Consider the following 14,040-nt stretch of genomic DNA (forward strand, 5'->3'; position numbering starts at 1 on the left):
ATTCTTCTTCCAAGGCTATGCTAAGCAGGCTGCCTTTTAAAGGTTTGCTCTTATTTGGCCAAGGACTGGTTGATCTCATGGCCAATGTTCAGGACTGTACGCTTGAGGTGCTTCCCAGGTTTAAGCCTCGCCCAAGGTGGGGTTTGGGACGGCCAAATTTTCATCTCTACTGGCACCCTCAGTACGCTGGGCCCCCAGTGACAGGACAACGCTTCAGAGCTCCATCCAGACCTCGCTTCGGTGGACCGTCCCATCAACAATTCTCCAACTATCTTCCTCCTGCCCCCTCTAAGCAGAAGTTCTGCTGCCAGGCCTCTGGCTCCTCTCCCTCGAGTCGGGGGCCGTCTTTCGGCCTACCTCCCGGAGTGGCAGAGGGTAACTTTAGACCAGTGGGTACTCAAAGTTCTCCGAAAGGGTCTCAGGCTGTAGTTTTACCAACCTCCGTCAGATTTCTTCATGGCTTCTCCCACAGGACTTCCAGGAAAAAAAAAAAGTCCGGTGCGGGCCTCTGTTCGAAGGCTGCTAGACCTTGCAGCAATAAAGCCCATTCCAAAAAAAGACTTGGGCTTAGGGAGATACTCAATATACTTTATCGTGCCAAAGAAAGGCTCCGAAGATTGGAGACCTATTCTGGATCTGAAGGCAGTGAATGCATTCTTGCGAGTTACGCATTCCCCGATGGAGACAGTGTGTTCGGTGATTGCAGCAGTGACATGCGGGGAGTTCTTGGCTTCCTTGGATCTCATGGAAACGTACCTCCACATCCCAGTCTTTCCGGAACACAGGGGGTTCCTACGTTTCCATGTGCTGGGGTAGCATTTCCAATTTGCAGCTCTGCCTTTCAGCCTTGCCTTGGAGCCCAGAGCCTTCACTAAGATCATGGTGGTTGTTGCTCCTCACTTGTGGTCGCAGGGTGTACTAGTCCATCCAAACCTGGATGAGTGGCTGATCAGAGCCCCCTCACTAGCGTAGGACCGCAGGGCAGTTCAACAAGAGGTACACCTGCTGGAGCGTCTTGGCTGGGTGATCAACATGAAGAAGAGCCACCTCAAACTGATGCACCTGGGTGTCAGGTTTCACGGCCAGGAACCAGGTGTTCCTCCCGGATCCCAGGAAGCTCAAGTTGCGGAGTTCCATTCAAGTTGGGGGTTCCGCTAGGTATGTCTCTGCCTTGGAAGGCTACAGCCCGCAGCAGCATGCGCTGGTGGCTGAATCCAATTGAATCTGAACAGAGGGCTCCCTCTGAGAGTCTTGTACTGGGTGCCGCTAACCAAGGACACGAGTCTGTCCGGATAGGGGGCAGTGTTCGGATCTGTCCCGGCTCAAGGCCGGTGGTCTGCTCTGGAGAGCAGATGGTCGATCAATCACCTGGAGTTGTGAGCGATTCGGCTGGCATTGTTACACTTTATTCAGGAGTGTCTCCATCAGAGAGCTGTTCGAGTGTTCTCTGACAATGCGATGGCAGTCACCTACATCAACCGCCAGGGAGGCACGTAGAGTCCCTTGCTGTACCTGAAAGCTCGGATGCTATATTCCTGGGTGGAAAAGCATCTGGTGGCCTTGTACACAGCTCAAGTGGCAGGCGTAGACAACATCCAGGCAGACTTTCTCAGTCAGCAGATTCTGGACTTGGGAGAATGATCCCTATCCAGGATAGCGTTCGGGGCCCCTAGTCTGGTGGTGGGGACATCTTTCCTTTGATATAATGCTTCTCCCAAGAACAAGAAGGCAGCCAGGTTCTTCAGCTTCCGCTGAGAGATCGGCAGCAAAGGTTTGGACACCCTGGTGCAACCTTGGCCACAAAGACTTCCCCCGTGGCCCATGATAGGGTGCGTTCTATGCCAAGTGTCATTGCACGAGGGCCAGGTGATCCTGGCCCAGGAGACCGTGGTACGCAGACCTTGTGCAGTTGAGCATGGGGAGCGGTCTGTGCTTTCCATGCCATCCACGGCTGCTCATGCAGGATCCCCTGGCACTTCGCAATCTGGACCGCTTTGATCTTACGGCTTGGCTCTTGAGTGCACAGCTTTGATAGCAAAGGGCTATTCTGTGGTCATCGCTATATTCCTGCAGAGTAAATGGAAATCCACTGTATGAGAACATAAGATCATAAGATTTGCCGCTACTGGGTCAGACCAGTTGTCCATCGTGCCTAGCAGAACGCTCAGGCGGCGGCCCTTAGATCAAGGACCAGTGCCCTATTTGAATCTAACCTTACCTGTGTATGTTTTGTTCCAGCAGGTACTTATCCAATCTTTTCTTGAATTCCTGAAGGATGCTTTCCCCTATAACAGCCTCTGTAAGAGCGTTCCAGATTTCTACCACTCTTTGGGTAAAGAAGAATTTCCTTACATTTGTACAGAATCTATTTCCTTTTAACTTTAGCGAGTGCCCTCTCGTTCTCTTCACCTTGGAGAGGGTGAACAATCTCTCTTTCTCTACTAAGTCAATTCCCTTCAATATCTTGAATGTTTCGATGATGTCCCCTCTCAGTCTCCTCTTTTCAAGGGAGAAGAGGACAAGTTTCTCTAGCCTTTCATTGTACGGCAACTCCTCCAGCCCCTTGACCACTTTTGTTGCTCTTCTCTGGATTCTTTCGAGTAGTACTATGTCTTTTTTCATGTATGGCGACTAGTGTTGGACGTAGTATTCCAGCTGGGGGCATACCATGGCCCGGTACAATGGCATGATAACCTTTTCAGATCTGTTTATGATCCCCTTCTTAATCATTCCTAGCATTCTGTTAGCCCTCTTCTCCGCCGCGCATTGCGCGGACGGTTTCATTGACTTGTCTACAAAGTACTCCCAAGTCTCTTTCCTGGAGGCTCTCTCGGAGTATAGCTCCGGACATCCTTTATTCGTGCTTATGATTTTTGTTACAGACATGCATCACCTTGCACTTATCGACGTTGAACCTCATTTGCCATTTCGCAGCCCATTCCTCGAGTGTGTTTATGTCTCGTCGTAGGTCTTCGCAATCCTTCTGTGTCCTCACTACTCTGAATAACTTTGTATTGTCTACAAATTTAATCACCTCACTCGTCTTGCCAATTTCTAGGTCGTTTATAAATATGTTGAAGAGCATGGGCCCGAGCACTGAATCCTGCGGCACTCCACTAGTGACGCTTTTACAGTCTGAGTATTGTCCATTCACCCCTACTCTCTTATTTCTTATCCGCCGACCAGTTTTTAATCCACGTGAGTTATATCACCCACCCTCGATTACATGGCTCACAATTTTTCGAAGTAGACATTCATGCGGGACCTTGTCAAACGCCTTCTGAAAATCTGCCTATTTATTCCTTCGAGGAAGTGCAGTAAGTTTGTCAAGCAAGATCTTCTTTTGCTGAAGCCGTGCTGGCTGATCCTCATCAGTTTGTGTCCGTCAAGGTGCTAGATGATGTGGTCCTTAATCAGCGCCTCTATCATCTTTCCCGGTACCGAAGTCAGACTCGCTGATCTATAGTTTGCCAGATCTCCCTTCGAACCTTTCTTGAAGATCGGCGTAACATTGTCCACTTTTCAGTCTTTCTAAATCATGATTTGATCGACAGATTGGCTATTAGTTGAAGCAGTTCAGCTATAACCACTCTCAATTCCTTGATTACACTCGGGTGGATGCTGTCCAGTCCCGGGGATTTATCGTTTTTAAGTCTATCAATCTGTCTGCATACCTCTTCTAGATTGACCGTTGACCCTGTGAGTTTCCTGTCTTCATTTCCTGTGTATAGCCTGTTGGCTTCTGGTATATTGGACATATCCTCTTCATTAAATACAGACGCAAAAAATGTGTTCAGTTTATCAGCGATGACTTTGTCCTCTTTTAGTAATCCATTTATTCCATGGTCATCTAAAGGCCCCACTTCTTCCTTGGTGGGTCGTTTCCCCTTAATATATGGAAAGAACAGCTTGAAATTTTTTGCCTCCTTGGCTAATTTTTCCTCGTAGTCTCTTTTGGCCCCTCTGAGCGCCTTATGGCACTTGCTTTGATGTTTGTGCTTTTTCCAGTTTTTGTCCGTTTTTGTCCTTTTCCATTCCTTAGATGGAATCTTCTTGTCTCTGATCGCTTCCTTCACCCCTACAGTGATCCATGCCGGTTCCTTGTTCTTTTTCCTCTTGGAACCCTTGATACGCGGTATATATAGATTTTGCGCCTCGGTGACTGTGTCCTTAAAAAGGGACCATGCTTGCTCTAGCATATTTACAGTGCTTATCCTCTTCCTATTCTTCTTCCTCATCATGACTCTCATCCCTTCGTAGTTCCCTTTTCGGAAGTTCAGTGCCGTGGCTGTCGTTCTGGATTGATTTTTTTGTTCCTGTGTCTAGGTTGAAGTGGATCATTTTGTGATCTCTGTTCCCCCAGCATCCCTTCTACTTCTATACCTTGTACCGGTCTTCGTAGTCCATTTAGAATTAGGTCCAGAATTGCATTTCCTCTCGTATTTTCCAGGACAAGTTGTTCCAGGAAGCAATCGCCTACAGCATCCAGGAACATGGTCTCCCTACTGCAGCTGGTGTTGCATAGGTTCCAATCTATCCCCGGATAATTAAAGTCGCCCATGATAACCGTGTTGCCTCCCTTGCATTCATGTTTAATCTCATCTGTCATTCTCCATCAGTCTCTTCGGTCTGCCCTGGAGGTTGGTAATAGGTGCCGATTTTCGTATCCGTTCAATTTGTTCCCGGTATTTTAGCCCATAGAGACTCTACCTTTATTGTTCATTTCTGACGGGTTCTCTCTGGTAGACTCAATTCCCTATTTTATGTATAGGGCAATACCCTCACCTTTTTACTCTACTCTGTCTCTGTGGAATAGCTTGTATCCTGGTAGTACAGTGTTCCAGATGTTGTTCTCGTTCCACCATGTTTCCTTGATGTCGATGATGTCTAGGTTATCTTTTTGTGCCATAGCTTCCAAGTCCCCCATTTTATTCCTTAGGTTCCTTGCGTTTGTGTACATACACTTAAGTTTGCAGCCTGTTACTTTCCTGCACTTTCTTCCTCCTTTCTCCTTCGCTTCTGTCCCTTTCAATCCATTGGGATTTCTATCTTGCCTATGATCTGGTGTGTCTTCCCTGCAATCTTCTTGCACAGTATCATCTAAGTATACCGTTTCCTGAACCATCGACTCTTGGTCGACTGTCGGCTTTCCCCTTCTTAGTTTAAAAACTTCTCAATTTCTCGCTTGATGTTGCATGCAAGTAGCCTCATTCCATCTCCGCTGAGGTGGAGTCCATCCTTCCTGTATAGCTTGCTCTTCCCCCAGAATGTCGTCCAGTTGTGCATGAAGTGGAATCCTTCTTCCTCACACCAAAGTCTCATCCATACGTTGACTGCTTGCAGTTCCATCTGCCTCATCCCGTCGTCCCTGGATACCGGCAAGATCTCTGAGAATGCTACCTTCGGCTTTCTGATATTCAGCTTCCTTCCTAGAATCCGGGACTGGTCTTTCAGTGTTTCCCTGCTGTAGTTCCTGTTGCTCACGCCATTTGTCCCAACATGGATCACCACCGCCATATCTCCCCCTTCTGCACTGTTGATGATCCTGTCGATGTGGCTCATTATATCCTCCACCTTGGCTCCTGGTAGGCAGGTCACCAGCTGATCCATTCTTCCTTCCACTATGTGGCTGTCGACTTGTGAGATGATGGGAGTAACCCACGACAATTGCTGTCTCCTCTATCTTCCCTTGTCTCTCTAGCTGCAGGTCTGTGTCCTCGGTGTACGTCCATATCTCTAGCCGCAGGTCCGTGTCCTCAATGCACTTCCATCTTTCCTCATGCCGGCGTTGGCTTGCACTGGACTCATCTTCCTGTGGGTTCCCTCCTCTATTTCCAGGTCCTGCTGCTGTGTCATCTATTCCTTTCTTGTGATTGTCCTCCAGGTGGTCCTAACTCACTGTAGGTGTATCTTGGCAGTTCCTCTGTTGTTGGTGATTTTCCATGGCCTCTCTGTTATGCCTCCTCGATGAACTTCTCTAACTCCCTGACTTCTTCTCAATGTTCCTCTCTTTCATGAAGTTTTCTGCCTCTCTGATCTCCTCCTCAACTGCTCAAAGTGCTTCTAGTTCTAGTACTCTGTCTCCTTGTAGTCTGACTTGCTTCTTCAGGCCCTCCAGTTCCTTGCATCAAGTGCATATATAAGACTGCCTCCCAGAGGGGAGGTAGTCATACATATGACAAATGGTGCAGAAAACTGGGTAGCTCAACATCCTGCTTCTATCTTCTGCTTCCATTGCTGTCTTCTTGCCAGTCTGTTGTCTGAAGTGGCTTCCCCTTGTTTCCCAGGTCCTCTATGCTTCTTGTTCTTCCCTATATGCCTTCTCCCGCTGCATGTGAGTTATGTCTCAGTGTTGTCTGAAGTGGCTTCTCCTTGTGTAGGAATCTGTGTAGCGTCCTTGACGCTGTTACTGTTCAGTCCCTCTCCTAATTATATACCTACTACCCCTGTTTCTTTTGTGTTTGTCCTTTGCATCTGCTGTGTTTAGTTATTTGCTCTTTGTGTTTGTCCTCTGCAACTCCTGTGTTTAGTTATTTGCTCTTTGGGTTTGTCCTCTGCAACTGCTGTGTTTAGTTATTTTCTCTTTGTGTTTGTCTGCAACTGCTGTGTATAGTTATTTGCTCTTTATGTTTGTCCTCTGCAACTGATGTGTTTAGTTATTTGCTCTTTGTGTTTGTCCTCTGCAACTGCTGTGTTTAGTTATCTGCTCTTTGTGTTTGTCCTCTGCAACTGCTGTGTTTAGTTATCTGCTGTTTGTGTCTGTCCTTTTGCCCTTGTGGTTCTTGCCTGTGTAGGTGTCCTTCCCTGGTATTTCTTCAATGCAGTGACTTGTCCCTTGTTAAGGCGAGTGCCTTCAATGCTTGCCTTTAACGCGCGCCAAATGGCTGAGCACCGCTGGCCTTGCCCCTGTTAAGGGGAGCTCCGGATCAGTTGCAGATGACGTCGGAGGGGGTGGGCGGAGCTACCTCTTGCCGCTGCCCCTCAATTTCTGCTGCTTTCTCTTCTCTCCTCTTTTCCCTCCCTGACTCTCTCCTGCCCCCTCTTCCTGCCCAACTCTCTCCTGCCTGTCTGCCCCTCTCTCAGGGCAAACTGCGAAAGCCTGGAGGTGCTTTCAGGCTTGGTTTGAGAAGGCTCCGATGGATCTCTCGACTCCTTCTGTGGTGCAAGGTTCTGGATTTCTTGCAAGCAGGCCTTCGAAAGGAACTTGCGGTATCGTTGCTCTGTATTCAGATTGCGGGCCTCACTTGTTTGGGCCCACTTCTCTCAGGGGTTCGCTTGCATTTCACCCGGACGTGACCCGCTTCTTACGAGGGGCGGGGAGGCTGCGGCCTCCTTTGCGTCTGCCTTATCCAACTTGGAATTTGAAACTGGTTCTCCACTGGCTGGCTCATCCGCTTTACGAGCCCTAGAATCATATCTCTCTGAAGGTTCTTACCATCAAGACTGTTTTCCTTGTGGCCATCACTTCAGCCCATAGAGTTTTAGAACTACAAGCACTTTCGTGCAGAGATCCCTTTCTTCGTATTGCCAATCCTGCAGTCCTCTTGAGGATGGTTCCTTCCTTTCATCCGAAAGTGGTCTCAGCTTTCCATGTCCATCAGAAAGTTTGCCTGCCCGCCTCTGTTCCTTCAGGCTCTAAGTCCAAGGACCGTGTTTTGCAGTCTCTGGACGTGAGGCATCTCCTTCTGAGATACCTGGAGGCCAACTCAAAACTTATCTATTCAACAAACAAGCCCCGTAACGCCCCCCTCCCCGTAATCACCCGGCCACACGTTCGACCCTTTTCCCCCCCTTTATTGATCGCTGACTTCTGCCTCCTTCCTCATCAGCCAAGCTCGGCTAAAGTTGTTGTAAATCCAATAAATTGTGGTAAATCAGCCCGTTCGGCCCTGCCCCCCCCCTATTGACCGCTTTCCTCCTTCTCTCCTTCCCTCTTCCGCTTTTTCAGCCATGTTCGGCGGAAGGTGTTGTAAATCCAATACACTGTTTGTAAATCGGCATGTCAATGCGGATCCTAATGTAATTGTTGTGAACCGCCTAGAACTCGATGGGCATGGCGGTATATAAGAATAAAATTATTATTATTATTTGTCTCTCGGACCATCTTTTTGTGCTGGTGGGTCCTGCCCGATGAGGCAGATCTGCTTCTACGACTGCAATCTCTTGATGGATCCATGCGGCTATTTCAGCTGCCTATGTGTTGACAGGGAAGAAGCCTCCCCATGGGGTGAGGGCTCATTCTACCAGAGGAATGGCTTCCTCTTAGGATCTGTAGGGCGGCCATTTGGGCCTTTCTGCATACTTTCACTAAGTTCTGGCTGGATGTGGCAGCAAAGTAATATGCATCTTTTGGGGCTTAAGTCCTGGCGGTGAGCTCATCGGGCTCCTCTGATATGCTGGGACTGCTTTGATATGTCCCTACAGTGTAGATTCCAGAGGTTATTGTACAAGAATGAAAGATTAGGTTACTTATCTCTGCTAATCTTCTTTCTTGTAAATATCTTCTGGAATCTACACACCCGCCCAGACTTGTCTGTCCAATTTGCAGGTTGCCTTTGACCAGCCTCACTAAGAAATTCCATTCTTGTTTCTTTATGTAAGGATTGGGGGTCCCCGGGTGGTTGCCCCCTTCTAAACCTCAGGCTGTGTCTCCTTTAACCAAATTTATGCTGTTTTCAATTGGTTTATTGTTCAAATTGTTATTATCCAAAGTTTGGCCATAGGGCTCTATTTGTTTTCACTTGTTCATGAGCAGATTTGATGTGTGTAGTAGGAGTTCACCGCACCCCCTCTCTTCTTTAGTTTCCTATTTTGTGTTGTAGATCTCTAGCTTGTGTACTGACTGAATATCCTGGGGTAAGTAACAGCAGATGCACACAGAGGGAAGGGCTAGAAATTGGTTTCAAGTTCCCTACAGTTTCCAGGCTGGAAAAGATAAATGACTCTAAGGTGTAAATTCCAGAGGATATTTACAAGAAAGAAGATTAGCAGAAGTAAGTAACCTAATCTTTCGTTGTAACTCAGTAACCAGAAAATCATTTGGCTGAAGGATGCTGAACAATAAGCAAAGTTTCATAAATGTCTGCTTTTTCTGTTTCTAAATGTGCAACAGTTTGGCCAGAAATCACATGTGGAATGTGCTCGGTTTTCTCCTGATGGCCAATATCTGGTCACTGGTTCAGTAGATGGATTTATTGAGGTCTGGAACTTCACTACAGGCAAGATCAGGAAGGTGAGTCTAATGGGCAAATTACTGAAATTTCACTACTCTTAAAGATCTTGAAATCTGAGATTGATAGGGTAGTATTTTTGATGTCATTTGGGTAAGGGAAGGGAGAGGGAATGGGATTTGGTATACAGTAAAACCTTGGATTGTAAGTAACTTGGTTTGCAAGTGTTTTGTAAGACAAGCAAAACATTTTATTAAATTTTAACTTACTATACAAGCAATGTTTTGCAATTCAAGTACATACAGTATATACACATCACAATTGAGCCGATGGTTCTCTCTCCGACACTGCAAGAGTATAGTGACTGTTCTAAACGAGCAAAGTCTTCCAATATGAGTACATACAGTATACCACGTCACATCATCACAACTGAACCAATGGTTCTTCTCTCTCTGATGCTGCGGGAGTGTAGTGACTGTTCTAAACTAGCGAGGTCTTGCAATATGAGTAGAGAATGACACGAGAAAAAAATTTGTCTCCGTCACCGCCCCATCCCCGTGACCATCATCCCTGTCACCGCCTCGTTCCCGCGACCACTGTCTCCATCCCGTCCCCACGACCACTATCCCTGCCCCATCCGTGCGACCACTGTCCCTGCGACTAGGGTCCCCACGACTAGTATCCCCGTAGCATCAATACAAGCCTCAGTACTGCAAATCAAAGTTCTGGCTGCTGAAATAGAGAAAGAGATGTTCAGCTGGCAGGGCTTTGTTTATAAATTTTTATCAATACAATTATTATACTACTTTATCCTAAAGCAAAAAAAAAAGGAAATAAATAGAATTTTTTTTTTCTTCTTTTGTTGTCTGGTTTCTGCTTTCCTCATCTTCTCATTCAATTTCTTCCATCCACTGTCTGCCTTCTCTCAGCATCTTCCATTTGCTCTGTTACTGTGCCTCTCCCTTCACCCCCCACCAGTTGGTCTGGCACTCATCTTCTTCCCTCCGCTCCCCCATAGACTGGCATCTCTGTCTTCTTCCCTTCCAGCATCTCCCCACTCTCTGTTCACCATTTTCCTTCAGCGTCTTCTCCCAACTCTCTGTTCCTCATTTCCCTTCAGCGTCTTCTCCCTACTCTGTCTTCCCCATTTCCCTTCTGCGTCTTCTCCCCACTCTGTCTTCATCATTTCCCTTCAGCGTCTTCTCCTGACTCTGTCATCCCCATTTCCCTTCAGCGCCTTCTCCCCACTCTGTCATCCCCATTTCCCTTTGGCGTCTTCTCCCCATTCTGTCTTCCCCAAACCCCATTTCCCTTCAGCGTCTTCTGTCCACTCTACCTTCCTCATTTTTTCCCTTCAGCGTCTTCTGTCCACTCTACCTTCCTCATTTTTTCCCTTCAGCGTCTTCTGCCCACTCTGCCTTCCTCATTTTTTCCCTTCAGCGTCTTCTGCCCACTCTGCCTTCCTCATTTTTTCCCTTCAGCGTCTTCTGCCCACTCTGCCTTCCTCATTTTTTCCCTTCAGCGTCTTCTGCCCACTCTGCCTTCCTCATTTTTTCCCTTCAGCGTCTTCTGCCCACTCTGCCTTCCTCATTTTTTCCCTTCAGCGTCTTCTGCCCACTCTGCCTTCCTCATTTTTTCCCTTCAGCGTCTTCTGCCCACTCTGCCTTCCTCATTTTTTCCCTTCAGCGTCTTCTGCCCACTCTGCCTTCCTCATTTTTTCCCTTCAGCGTCTTCTGCCCACTCTGCCTTCCCCAATCCCCATTTCCCTTCAGCGTCTTCTGCCCACTCTGACTTCCTCATTTTTTCCCTTCAGCGTCTTCTGCCCACTCTGCCTTCCTCAATCCCCATTTCCCTTCCTCAATCCCCATTTCCCTTCAGCGTCAATTGCCCACTCTGCCTTCCTCATTTTTTCCCTTCGGCGTCTTGTCCCCACTTTGCCTTCCCCATTTTCCTTCAGCATCTTCTCCCCATTCTGTCTTCCCCAATCCCCATTTCCCTTCAGTGTCTTCTGCCCACTCTGCTTCCTCATTTTTTCCCTTCAGCGTCTTCTGCCCACTCTGTCTTCCCCAATCCCCATTTCCCTTCAACGTCTTCTCCCCACTCTGCCTTCCTCATTTTTTCCTTTCAGCGTCTTCTCCCCACTCTGTCATCCCCATTTCCCTTTGGCGTCTTCTCCCCATTCTGTCTTCCCCAATCCCCATTTCCCTTCAGCGTCTTCTGCCCACTCTGCCTTCTTCATTTTTTCCCTTCAGCGTCTTCTGCCCACTCTGCCTTCCTCATTTTTTCCCTTTGGCGTCTTCTCCCCACTCTGCCTTCCCCATTTCCCTTCAGCATCTTCTCCCCACTCTGCCTTCCTCATTTTTTCCTTTCAGCATCTTCTGCACTCTGTCTTCCCCAATCCCCATTTCCCTTCAGCATCTTCTCCCCACTCTGCCTTCCTCATTTTTTCCTTTCAGCATCTTCTCCCCACTCTGCCTTCCTTATTTTTTTATTTTCAGCGTCTTCTCCCCACTCTGTCATCCCCATTTCCCTTTGGCGTCTTATCCCCATTCTGTCTTCCCCAATCCCCATTTCCCTTCAGCGTCTTCTGCACACTCTGCCTTTCTCATTTTTTCCTTTCAGCATCTTCTCCCCACTCTGCCTTCCTTATTTTTTTATTTTCAGCGTCTTCTCCCCACTCTGTCATCCCCATTTCCCTTTGGCGTCTTATCCCCATTCTGTCTTCCCCAATCCCCATTTCCCTTCAGTGTCTTCTGCCCACTCTGCCTTCCTCATTTTTTCCCTTCATCGTCTTCTGCCCACTCTGCCTTCCTCATTTGTTCCCTTCAGCGTCTTCTGCCCACTCTGCCTTCCTCATTTGTTCCCTTCAGCGTCTTCTGCCCACTCTGCCTTCCTCATTTTTTCCCTTCAGGGTCTTCTGCCCACTCTGTCTTCCCCAATCCCCATTTCCCTTCAGCGTCCTCTGCCCACTCTGTCTTCCCCAATCCCCATTTCCCTTCAGCATCTTCTCCCCACTCTGCCTTCCTCATTTTTTCCATTCAGCATCTTCTCCCCACTCTGTCTTCCCCAATCCCCATTTCCCTTTGGCGTCTTCTGCCCACTCTGTCTTCCCCAATCCCCATTTCCCTTCAGCATCTTCTCCCCACTCTGCCTTCCTCATTTTTTCCATTCAGCATCTTCTCCCCACTCTGTCTTCCCCAATCCCCATTTCCCTTCAGCGTCTTCTGCCCACGCTGCCTTCCTCATTTTTTCCCTTCATCGTCTTCTGCCCACTCTGCCTTCCTCATTTGTTCCCTTCAGCGTCTTCTGCCCACTCTGCCTTCCTCATTTTTTCTCTTCAGCGTCTTCTGCCCACTCTGCCTTCCTCATCTTTTCCCTTCAGCGTCTTCTGCCCACTCTGCCTTCCTCATTTTTTCCCTTCAGGGTCTTCTGCCCACTCTGTCTTCCCCAATCCCCATTTCCCTTCAGCGTCCTCTGCCCACTCTGTCTTCCCCAATCCCCATTTCCCTTCAGCATCTTCTCCCCACTCTGCCTTCCTCATTTTTTCCATTCAGCATCTTCTCCCCACTCTGTCTTCCCCAATCCCCATTTCCCTTTGGCGTCTTCTGCCCACTCTGTCTTCCCCAATCCCCATTTCCCTTCAGCATCTTCTCCCCACTCTGCCTTCCTCATTTTTTCCATTCAGCATCTTCTCCCCACTCTGTCTTCCCCAATCCCCATTTCCCTTCAGCGTCTTCTGCCCACGCTGCCTTCCTCATTTTTTCCCTTCATCGTCTTCTGCCCACTCTGCCTTCCTCATTTGTTCCCTTCAGCGTCTTCTGCCCACTCTGCCTTCCTCATTTTTTCTCTTCAGCGTCTTCTGCCCACTCTGCCTTCCTCATCTTTTCCCTTCAGCGTCTTCTGCCCACTCTGCCTTCCTCATTTTTTCCCTTCAGGGTCTTCTGCCCACTCTGTCTTCCCCAATCCCCATTTCACCTCACCGTCCTTCAGCACCCCTTGCGCGGCCTGAGAATCTCCCTCCCTCCCCCTTACCTTCATGGCGCGTTAGTAAAGTAACTTGCTCAAAGCCGGCTGAGTCTGCCTGCAGTCGCGTGTGTGGGGGTGGAAGCTTCTCCTCTGAGGCAACCGGATGTTGTGTCAGAAGAGAAGCTTCCGCCCAAACACACGTGACTGCAGGCAGGCTAGGCCAGTTTTGAGCAAGTTACATTACTAACGCTGCAAAGGTAAGGGGTAGGGAGGGAGATTGATTCGGTAGGTAGGAAGGGGGCCGCGCGCGTTCCCTCCCTTAACTGCGGGGACAAGGCCATTCACCACTCCACAGGGCAGTGGATGGCCTTGTACCTGTGCCCGCAGTGAGCACTTTTCCCCCCTCCATCATTTCAGCGGGTTATCTGCGGCTAGCCACAGGTAACAGCCATCGTGTCATTCTCTAAATACGAGTACATACAGTATACCCCCATCACAACTGAGCCGATGGGTCTTCTCTCTCTGACGCTGCGGGAGTGTAGTGATTGTTCTAAACGAGCAAAGTCTTGCAATACGAGTACATACAGTATACACACATCACAACTGAGCCGATGGGTCTTCTCTCTCTGACTCTGCAGGAGTTTAGTGACTGTTCTAAACGAGGGAGGTCTTTCAATACGAGTACATACAGTATACCCCCGTCACATCATCACAACTGAACCGATGGGTCTTCTTTCTCTGACGCTGTGGGAGTGTAGTGACTGTTCTAAACGAGTGAGGTCTTGCAATACGAGTACATACAGTATTTTGTATTAAAGATTCTGGGTTGTGGAATGAATCGTCTGAGTTTCCATTATTTTTTATGGGGAAATTTTGCTATGATATACGATTGTTTTGGATCAAG

The 14,040-nt window shown here is 48.3% G+C and overlaps 1 protein-coding gene across 1 annotated transcript in view; it reads left to right on the top strand.

Annotated features, from left to right (window-relative positions):
* Positions 1 to 14,040, top strand: part of SMU1 (SMU1 DNA replication regulator and spliceosomal factor) — a 216,462-nt gene that overhangs the window by 77,110 nt on the left and 125,312 nt on the right. Inside the window, exon 6 of the mRNA XM_033918195.1 lies at positions 9,113 to 9,232. Coding sequence (XP_033774086.1) covers positions 9,113 to 9,232 — 120 coding nt within the window. The remainder of the gene's footprint in view (positions 1 to 9,112; positions 9,233 to 14,040) is intronic.

This window comes from Geotrypetes seraphini, chromosome 1 (genome assembly GCF_902459505.1).
Source record: "Geotrypetes seraphini chromosome 1, aGeoSer1.1, whole genome shotgun sequence".
In the NCBI taxonomy this organism is placed as follows: Eukaryota; Metazoa; Chordata; class Amphibia; order Gymnophiona; family Dermophiidae; genus Geotrypetes; species Geotrypetes seraphini.